Raw genomic sequence first — 10935 nt, forward strand, 5'->3', positions numbered from 1 at the left:
ATGATCTTCTCTTCCTTTACTAGAGTTTTCAAGGATATTGTGTAAAATTGTACTGAACTTTTCTTTAAGTTTACCTTGACAAAGTTTAGCAGAATAGAAGTTCACCTGCATGTAGGGTGATAGACCTGTTCAATGGGTTCGGTATCCGCCCAGGCTCAACGTACTTGGACCGAGGTTAGATAATAAATTTGTCTATTAAGCCTTACCCGAACTCACATTCGTATTAAAACAGTATTATTTTATGAGCACGCTTGCACTTTTATTTAAGGTTTTTTTTATACAGCTTACAGGAATACTATTAGAAATTCTGAATTTTACAACAGCCTAATAAATATAAGTGTTTTCAAAAATACTGACTTTTTACTAAGAAATAATGTATGTCGGACTGCGCCACCGTAATCTGTAGGTCGCCAGATGCTAGCAGTCGTAGTCGGTGGTGGTGATCCGATGATCGTTGGTTGTTTGACTTCTGACCTTATGACTTGACTACTTTGACCAAATATAAATATTGACTATTTAACTTTAACTATTGACTTTTTTTTAATTATATACTATATGGATCTCGCTTAGATTTAAAATTGATTTAAATAAATCTTATAGTATTTGTATTCATCTCTTATCAACATTTCAAAATTTAAATAATTTGGGTAGATTAAATATTATTGTATTCATGTTAGAAACAATTTAAAATTTAGATGGATTTAACAACAACAAATTCAAGTGGATATTATATTATTGTATTGATATCATATTTAATTCAAATATCTAAATGGATCTTATGCGGACTTTTGATGGGTCTTATGTAAATTCTAGATCTAGGTGAATTGTATTATGGGCTTTTTTTATAAACAACCAACATTTGGTAAATTATTACTTTTATACAGGCAAGAGTTTTCAATATGAAAACTACTGTACACGCTGAAAAATATTACTTTTATACGGATCTATATATATAAAATATTCCAAGTAAAATCCTCATAAATGAATAATTTTCTCTCTCATCACAATTAATTTTTCTCTCCTCTCTCTCAAATCATCTCTCTCAGCTCGTGTTTGCTCCATCGTTTTCAGCCGCTATGTCCTCTGTTCCTCCGCTCCTCTATCATCGTTCTCATCATCGTCTCCGCCAACGCCATCATCTCCTATGATCGTCGTCGTCATCAATTTTGATTTCAGATCTACAATTTATTCATTGTTCTTCTTTTTCTTTTTCCTTTTTATTTTCAGATCTACAAATTTTATACTGTTTTTTCACCATTAAACATGTATGAAGATTATATTTAGAGAATAGAATGTTAATTATATATTATGTAAAATAAATTTTTGGTTTAATAAAATAATTTTTTGTTATTTCTGCATTTTTTGTGTTTGGTTGTATTTCTGTGTTTCTTATTCTGCAACACAATTTGTTGATGATGGTTTATTGCTGAATAATTATAATGTTACAGTGTTGTTGATTTTATGTTGATAATCAGTTGGTAATTGTTTGATTTTAACATTAAAAAAATTTATTCTAGAAAAATATTGGTAAATTAGATAATTTTGACCGTGAAATAAATTAAAAAAAATAAAACTTAACTGAAATTAGATAATGATATGTTAGCATTATCATGTTGACATGTTGTTGATTTCTTGTTGATATTTTATTAATTGTCACCGTTTTTTAAAACTATATGTTCTATTTTATTTTTTATGTTGATTCGTTGTTGATTTATTGTTGACATTATGTTGATAAGTATTTCAATTTTTTTCATACTAAATTTTATGTTGACATGTTGTTGATTTGTTGTTGATTTATTGTTAACATTATGTTGATAAGTATTTCAACTCTTTTTCATATTCAATTTTATGTTGACACGTTGTTGACATAATGTTGATAACATGTTGATTTTTCAATCATTGAAAGAAAAATAAAGTTTAGTCTTAATTTGTTGTGTTGATGAGCTGTTGAAATGCTTTTGATAATATGTTGATTGTTTATGACTTAAATCAATCAATGTTCTCATTTTACAAATATCTTGACAAAATTAGCATTAATTGTTGATATCGTGTTGACATTATGTTGATAACTTGTTAATATGATAGTAGTAATACTACTAAAGAACAATAAAGGTACAAAATATTTAAAATAAACGAATCAGATAAAGAAATTATCAGAGTAAGCAATCAAAATAATATAAAAAAACAACAACAATAATTCAAATGAAAAAATAAAATTATTCTTACATATAAAAATAAAAATATATTAAATATACACCAACACAATAGTTCACAAAATATTAAAAGTTTATTTCACAGACAATATTATCTTATTTGTCAATGTTGAAATAAAAACAATCAGTTGATATCAACATAATATCAACATAAAATCAACAACACTATAATATTATAATAATTCAGCAATCAATCATCATCAACAAATCGTTCTGCAGAAAAAAAAAACACAGAAATGCAAAAAAAATGCAGAAATAACAGAATTTTATTATATAAAATCACAAAATTATTCTATATAACATGAAATAAGTATTAGATTCTTTAAAGATACTCTTTATACATGTTTAATGGTGGATAAACAGTAAAAGATAAACAAATTACAGATCTGAAAATGAAAAAAATAAAAGAAAGATGGCGCGGCGAGAGAAAGGCGGAACGATGGAGGCGAAACGGCGGAGGCGAAATGACGAAGGCGGAGGCGGCGGAACGGCGGAAGCGAAGGAGCAGAAATCGTGAAAATTTTCTTTCACAGCTCAAAAGAAATCGTGTAAAAGAATAATGATTGAGAGAAATAAGTAAAATCGTATAAAAGAAAAAAATTTAAAGTAGAAGTTATTAAAGTAAGGAAATGTGGTAGGTAAAGTAAAGATTTGGATTGAGCCGTATAAAAGAAAAGAGTGGCCGATTTCCTGTATTTCATATAAAAAGCCCTTGTATTATTATTATATTGATATCATTCAGAATTTAGATAATAATTTAGGTGGATTTTATATTGTTTTTACATCAAATCAACAATTTGTAGTAGCCTATTTTAAAGTCTCTTAGCTTTACAAGTTTTATTTATTTGGTCCCTAAACTTTCATTTGGTGTTATATGGTCCTTTGACTTTACATTTTTTATTTATCTAGTCCCTGAACTTGCATTTGGTCATCCCTAAACTTTGATTTTTCGTTTTTTCAGATCCTTAAAAATGTAAAATTAAAGAACCAAATAAATAAATAAAAACATAATGTTAAGGGATCAAATAAAAAAAAACATAAAATTAAGAGACTAGATAAGCCCAAATAAAAATTCAAAGACTTGATAAACAAAAAACGTAAAGTTAAGGGGCCAAATAAGCTCAAATGAAAGTTCAGAGACTAGATTAATAAAACCCGTAAAATTGAAGGACCTTAAAATGGGTTAATCCTTATAAATTTAGGTGAATTTGACATAAACTTTAAGTGAATTTTAAATTATTTTATCTATATCATATTCAATTTTAAATTTTAAATGGATCTTACATATGCACATGTTGCCAACTGTTATGTAACTAAGGTGGACTTTGATTCTAAGCAACTCACATTTAGTCAAACATACCTAAATGTCCTGTGACTGGAACAGAGAGTCAACCTTCGGATTTACAAAAACCGAACTGAATCACATAACATAGCCGAATCGACTTCTGAGTTTACGGTTATAAAATTTTAGTTTTCGGTTCAGTTCACTTTTTATACAAACCGAACTGAAAAGAAAACCTGGTTTCAATGAGTGTTTTCCCATACATTAGTTATGCCATGTCATATTTACAACAAACCAATGAGCATTTCCGAGAGAATCTTTTAAATACTACTTAATTTTTTTAGGGTTAATTACATATAACATCACCACCTTTACACGAAATTGCAAAAAAACACGACCTTTAAAACGTGGCAAATCAGGACACCTCTATCATTTAATTTCAAAAACGACATGGCACATTTTTGGTGGCGTTTTTGCTGATGTGGCATGATTCGTGGCACTCCCATTGGGTGTCCAAGTCAGCAAAATTTTACCTAAAAATGTGCCCATATTTTTGAAAAGAAATGAAGGGTGATGCCTTGAATTGACACGTTTTAAAGGTCGAGTTATTTTTGAGATTTCACGTAAAGGTGGTGATTTTATATGTAATTATCCCATTTTTTTTATCATTAACTTTTCCACATGGCTAACGCATCATTGATTTGTTGCACGGATGACATGGCACAATAATTTTTCAGTTTCAATATTCAAAATTCTCACAGAAATGGTTTTGTTCAATTCTAAAAACAAATTAAAATTTTGATACAATTCCGGTTGCATCATAATTCCTATGCAAACCCCTGGTTCTAGCAAATAACCAAAAAATATATCACCTTCAAGTAAAATGCCAATCCCTCATTGAGAAGGAATGAAATATGAAAATGGAAAAATATTTAATTTCAATTAAAAGTAATTAAAATTTGAATGTACATATTTAGAATTTCAGAGATCAAATAATCCGGAGGTAATACCAGTATAGACCATAATGTCAAGAAGGTTTACCTGCATGCTTGTTCCTGCAAGCCTTTTAAGGTTTTAAACTGCTATAAATAATTCCTTTTAAAGATTAGCATTCGAGTCTTTTCAGTTTTACTGGCAGCTTTAAAAGCAACGAACCATCACTACATAAGCTCCTTGCCAACTGGATCAACAGAGTAATGAATTGGAAGAGTTTTCTTGATGATGTGCTCGAATTTTGACTTCCACGTCTGTATTTTCATAATGCAGACTATTTAAAATAAATTTATCGGCTAAATACATGCGTAATACTGTAAGCGAAAAAAAGTAAGATGAAGAAAGAAAATATCAATGTCTATAAGCTTTTTGCAAACTTAAGTTCCAATAATATATCCTAAACCCTACATCTGCACTATTAAACATATAATAGCTCTCTAACTCTCTTGATAACTTTTATCTGGAGGAATAACCTAGAGAGATGGTTCAGTAACTTCAACTAGAACATCAAAGTAGTAGGGACTATTAGCAATATAAGTAACAATTAAGAGCCGGTCTACCAATCGAGATGCACAAGCATGCTTAGCCGTTTCCTTGAGGCTAAAAATCTTAGTTCTCAGAACCTTTACCAACAAGTTAGAAATTGGAAAATCAAAGAACTATTAAGCAGGAAAGAACAAACTCACTTTCAGGCTATCAAATGATAGAAATTTTTCGAAAGAAAGTTCAAGAGAAACAAGCCAAATTCATTAGTTTGTTCAGGTTTCTTACCTCTTTGTATTCTGTGCTGCCCATAAACATCTCAAATGCCTCAACTGCAAAATTTGCCAGCAACTAATTTAATGATAATTCATAATTCATAAGATGATAAAGACTTTTGGAAAAAGACATACATGATCGAAATCTGGTCACTAGCCCATGAGTATATTCCTGACTGCTGGTATTAAAATTGGAGCCTGATCACCACAGAAAAACAAGACAATATCCCGCAGTATGATGAGAAACAATTACTTGATCCTACAAAGATTCATTAATTCGAAAATATAAAATAAATTCCTCATTCGTCGATAATTAGAACACGATTGGAATTGATTCTTTAATTGGCCAATGAAATAAAATGTGCAGAGGAAGGACAAAAGGCGGATAGCTGTCTGAAACAAGATATATTGCACCTCTTGTTTCAAAATCCAAACACACCTTGAGTAGATTGGACAATCAAGGATGGAAATTCTTCTGTCAGCCTTTTATGAAATGTTAATGCCTCTTTTGCAGGTGCAGCAAATGGATTCTCAGAAAATGCTATAAGATGTAGAAACTCCACGCCATAGTTGAACTCCTGCCAACAAGAGGTTCAGAGCACATTAATTCCATGTCGGGTTTTTCCGGCACAAATCAATAATTTGATGGTATTGCAAGATTAGAACATAATACCAGGGGGAAAACACTAAATATCGATGTAAAGTATCAACTTAGGGGGAAAAAGTGCTTAGGAAGTCTACAAATCCTTCTTAGATACACGTTTTCAGCATTTGCATGATAGTATGTCTACAGTCAGGAGCGAAGCCACCCTTTGGGAAAGCTGGGACTAAGAACCTATTGCTTTAGGAGCTTATAAGCAGAACAATTGCCCACCTTTGAAAAAACAAAATTAACTATTTAAAACTATTTCACTTTTTTTTAATATATATTTAATTCTTTTTATATAATATGTTGCAAATTGCCAACCTTTATGACCCGACCCGATGTAAAAAAATCGCCCCCCATTCAAATATTTCTGGCTTTGCCCATGATTAATACTATTATAAGCCTACGCAGAGAAACACAAGTGACTCTAGGAACCAAATGTTTTTGTCCAAAATCAATTCATAAATATATAATTCCTAACCTCCCCTTTGCGAAATATAGAAAGGATATCATCTTCCACTTCAGATTCGTAGTCCACATTAAGTATTTCCTGACAAAATAAGCCAAAATGGGTCAAATTATCAGTACCTAAGAAATAGAACTTAAGTTATGCGGCTGGAAGCAAAGCAAATAAAGACTTTTGGGTAAATTAGTTTTGAGTGTTTACATGTTACAGGGCGTACTTGGCAGTGAGGCATAACATGCTCCTTGAGGACTTTCAAATAGAAAGGGTTCTCATAAAACCTTGTAACATCTTCCTTTCTTTCGAAACGCATGACGACAGCATGAGTATAATTTTCTACAATGTCACTCGAAATGCGTCCTAGAGAAGAAAATAGGGCGTTTACATGACTAAATAAGGTTAGCGAGAGATATTTTTATGACTTCCTCCAGAACCCCAAACTAATACAAAAAAGGTATTTCAAATATGTAACCATGGATTTAATCGACAGCTATATTTTAAATAGAGGATGGAAAATGAAGTCTTGCGGTCTTGCCATTTTGAAGTTTGCATTTAGTTAATAACATACTTTGAACCAAACATAGTAAATGGTATTAGGCATCAAATTTCCTACTTTAATTGTAAACAATGAAGCCAAATTACAGATTTTCAAACAAATCATATTTGAAAGCAAAGCGTAAATGAAAAAAATGAAAACACTCACCTAAAGATATTGCAACAATTCCGCGCATTTGATATTGGGAAGTGTACAAATAATCCAGCATGTCGTTCTCGTCCTTCTCAGATAAATCTCGCTTTGCTTTCAACAAACAAATATGTTCCACAACTTTTCTTTGTGATCACAAAACATACACAAATTCAGTAATACAGAATTTACGTAAATTCAATACCAAAATCAAACTGAATCGAATCGAATCAAAATACCTAGCAATTTTGCTAGAGTAAATAAAATAGTTCAAACATTAGTGTAAATTATCAATTTATGCTAACTGACATGCCTCAATTTTACTCCGATTCTAAAATTTAGTTAAAATCAATTAATTATACATTACACTTCCATTTTAAAATTAAATAAAAAATCAAATAAGAAATAATTGAAATAAGACCTTTTCTTCACCGCATTGAAGGTTGAACTCTGACTACCAGAAGCTGAAACCGTACGTCTCCGATGCCTCCCGCTGCAAGACGCTGCCGTTTTAACGTAATTCAGTGGCGATATAGTAATGAATTAAAAGAGAATATTAGTCCAAACAGCTAAATAAAAATTGAATTCCGACTCAATTTCAGGTGAAACTCACCGTGTAAAGCGACACCGTTTGAGCGGTGATAACATTGCGCGCGAAAATCGGGAACTGGAATTCCAGTAGATAGAAGAGCTTGAAGACGCATTGTTTTACTCACAATTGGCAGATGATAATTGTTTTTTTGGTACATTTTCGAAATAAATAAATAACGAAGGGAGATTTCAGAAAAGAAATGTGGTGGTCATTTGATTTTCAGTTTATGGAAAAATAACGGCTCTGATTATTTAAAAGGTAGATGATGCAATTTCATCCCTGATGTTTTAATGTAGGGACAGATAAGCCCTTAATATGTTTAGTTTGGAGCATTTTCAATATAAAATAGGGACCAGGTCTAACTTTGCCCCTAATGTGTAGGTCAGGATGCAAATAAGTCCCTCGTAAACTTTCTATTCTTAATATGCCCTTTAACATTTTTAAAACAGCTCAATTATGTCCATCTTTTATATAGTATTAACAATTTGTTTCTAAATAAGCTATTTAAAATAAATAAGGGTATATATAAGATAAAATATTTCAAAGGGGCTTATTTATTTTTGAGATAAATATTACATCTTTCTTTTAAAAAATTATGCTACTCAATATAATATAAAATTTTAAATAAATTTTAAATGTTTATATTTTAAATTTACACTCCAAAATATATATATACTATCAAATATTAATAAAGATAACTCAAGTAGTTTAGAATAACTTTATAGACTTCTTATGTTTTAAAACTATTAAAATAATTTCTGTTTCTTTAAAATGAATTTTCTATTATTTTTTTAAGGGATATCTTTGTATTACGTTTTTTTAGGTAGCTCCTGGAATCTCAGAAATCAAGCAATTAGAATAAAATTTATGATTTAAACTTTCTATTTATAGTTTAAAATTAATATATATTTGTAAATTTTAATATTCGGTCTAATTTATTTTTATTAACATTGATTATTATTTACTTATTTGTTATTTATTTTAATATTAATAAATTAGTTATCATAATAATATAGATCTTCAATTAAAAAATTAAGTTTAGAAGAAAAATAGAAAAATGTAAAAACAAACAAAAAACTCTTACCATAGTCTCGAGAAATCAATATCCCCTCTTGAGCTTTCATTTTAAATATTGTACTCTCAAAGTTTTAAAAACATCATAGATGCCTTTTTGTAAAACGGAGTGTTAACATCCTTTGTGTCAGTGTTTTTAAAACCGGCTCGTCAGTCAAATCGGGATGCAGTCAGTGGATTGGAATTTTGGTCAAACCGGATTGGAGTGTGTTGGCTAAAGGCCTTTTTTCTAAGCCCTAATTTTGATGATAACTAAAACCCACTAACTTGTTTACTTAAGTGTTGCAAGACCCATGTTCTAGAAGGTTCATGATTATTCTATCTTGAAAAACAAGCAAAATTGTTGGAGGGCATTTTCGGAATTAGCTTGAAGTTTACCAGCTCAGCAGACAAGATCAGACTGTAACAGTGTACCTTGTACTACAAAATCAGGCTGTCAGGTCACTACCAAACAAGATGTTCCCAACCTGGTCTGATTAGCTCGGCTGGCAAAAGGCTCCTCTATTTGGCATGTTGCACACCTTGCATTTATGGATAAGAATTAAGACACATGACTCAACCCTAATTCTATAAGATTCTTGAAGCCTATATATACCTCTCCTTCAACCATTTATCAAGTGTGGGAGCATCAAGAGAGAAAATCCATCACCACCACCATTGTGCTTCATAGTTGGTTATCCATCTCAAAAAAACTAGGGTTAATTTTGAGTGAGAGTTTTACACCGCCAAATATATGTAATCACTTGTGAGTTATAGACTAGCTTCTGGGTAGAACTAGGTTTGTAAGCTCAAAGGGAAATAGTTTGCTGAAGCTAACAAATCAGCTGAGTTATAGACTAGTTTCTGGGTAGAACTAGGTTTGTAATCTCAAAGTAAAATAGTTTGTTGAAGCTAACAAATCAGCTAAGATACAGACTAGGTTCTGGGTAGAACTAGGGTTGTATTCTTAAGGCTTTATTTCTAGCCCGTAATAGAGATTGAAGAGTGAAGTACTTAGGGTGGGGATCCCTAAGGAGTGGATGTAGGCAGGGTTGCCAAACCACTATAAAATCTGGTGTCTCAGCTTTATGCTTTCATTTCTGTTTTAATTAGATTCACCATAAAACTGATTTCAAAAAGAGATTTTCTAAAGAATTTTTTAAAAGCACTTCTCAAACGAATCTGATTTCATTTTACTTAGCTTTGTCTCTTGTATTGATAAGTTCACAAATCATTTATATTTGATTAGCTTATCATTACTAATCTACATCAACTCAAACTCGCTTAATAGCTTAAAAGTTGTTCTTACTTGTCTATCAAATCCTCAATATTTGAACAGCTTTTCTTTGCCTTAACTTATCAACTTATGCTATATATATAGCTCTTTAGTTGTTATCTCAGAAGCTATCAAATCTCTCATATTTGATTAGCTTGCCCTGACTAAAACTCTATCTGCTTCATCTAATTCCATAGCGTATGATATTTTAGCAGAAAAGTTTTAAAGTCTCAATTCACCCTCCTCTTGAGCTACTGCTGGACCCAACAGACTGATTAGGGCCATATCAAACCTAACAAACCGACAATTGAACCGGTAATTGAACAGGTCAAACCAGACAAAAAGAATTAGCGACAGAAGAGTCCATCGCTTAAAACCTAAAATCTACTGCTAATTTTAAATGTTTTATTTTTAAAAATTCATTGCTCTAGTTCTACCGATATTGATGCGGTTAAATCAAAAACCGGTTGTTTCACCGGTTCAGCCAACAATTCAGTTTTTAAAATACTGCTATAAATATAGAACCAGGTTCGGCCCTAGGCCTAGGCCTATAAGGCCGTGGCCTAGGGCCTCAGAAATATGAGGGCCTCAATAATATTGTGACTACGTATTTCTTAAGTTTGAAACTATAGATTATACTGCACTAATATTAAAGAGTCAATGATACTAACTAGAAAAGTAAAGTCAAATATTATTCAACCAATCTTAATATACAATAATGTTAACAAAATCTCAATTAAACCAAAATCTTTTTCATTACCTAAAATTTTGCCAAATCATTTGATTTTGAGCAACAAATTTTTTTAAGTAATCAAACTGATGGAGTCTGCCTTCTGAACCGGTGAGTAAGACCTGCAAAACAGGGTAGAAGCTAACCGGACGGTGGTTGTCCGATTAACTCTCCGATGCTAAAGTCAGTTTAGAGCTTTGAGCAGCGTTTTTAGTATATGAATGTAATTGTGATTCTAGGCATA

At 31.1% G+C, this 10935-nt stretch overlaps 1 protein-coding gene across 1 annotated transcript; it reads right to left on the bottom strand.

The window, feature by feature from the left end:
- Positions 1 to 4488: 4488 nt before the first annotated feature.
- Positions 4489 to 7818, bottom strand: LOC126654734 (stress-response A/B barrel domain-containing protein UP3). Its single transcript, XM_050348694.2, has 9 exons — positions 7654 to 7818; positions 7462 to 7543; positions 7059 to 7186; positions 6576 to 6715; positions 6374 to 6442; positions 5686 to 5824; positions 5382 to 5444; positions 5260 to 5303; positions 4489 to 4742 (listed from the first exon to the last, which is right to left on the bottom strand). Exons 1-9 carry the CDS (start codon positions 7787 to 7789, stop codon positions 4656 to 4658), a joined length of 888 nt encoding a protein of 295 aa, XP_050204651.1. The 5' UTR covers positions 7790 to 7818; the 3' UTR covers positions 4489 to 4655.
- Between the last annotated feature and the right edge of the window lie 3117 nt (positions 7819 to 10935).

Source organism: Mercurialis annua, linkage group LG7 (genome assembly GCF_937616625.2).
Source record: "Mercurialis annua linkage group LG7, ddMerAnnu1.2, whole genome shotgun sequence".
Classification (NCBI taxonomy): domain Eukaryota; kingdom Viridiplantae; phylum Streptophyta; class Magnoliopsida; order Malpighiales; family Euphorbiaceae; genus Mercurialis; species Mercurialis annua.

Coding starts and splice junctions, on each gene's coding strand:
- LOC126654734 (XM_050348694.2), bottom strand. CDS start 7,789: ATGTACCAAAAAAACAATTATCATCTGCCAATTGTGAGTAAAACAATG. Junction 7,544..7,653: donor AAACGGTGTCGCTTTACACG/GTGAGTTTCACC, acceptor TTAAAACGGCAG/CGTCTTGCAGCGGGAGGCAT. Junction 6,716..7,058: donor AATTGTTGCAATATCTTTAG/GTGAGTGTTTTC, acceptor TTTCTTCTCTAG/GACGCATTTCGAGTGACATT.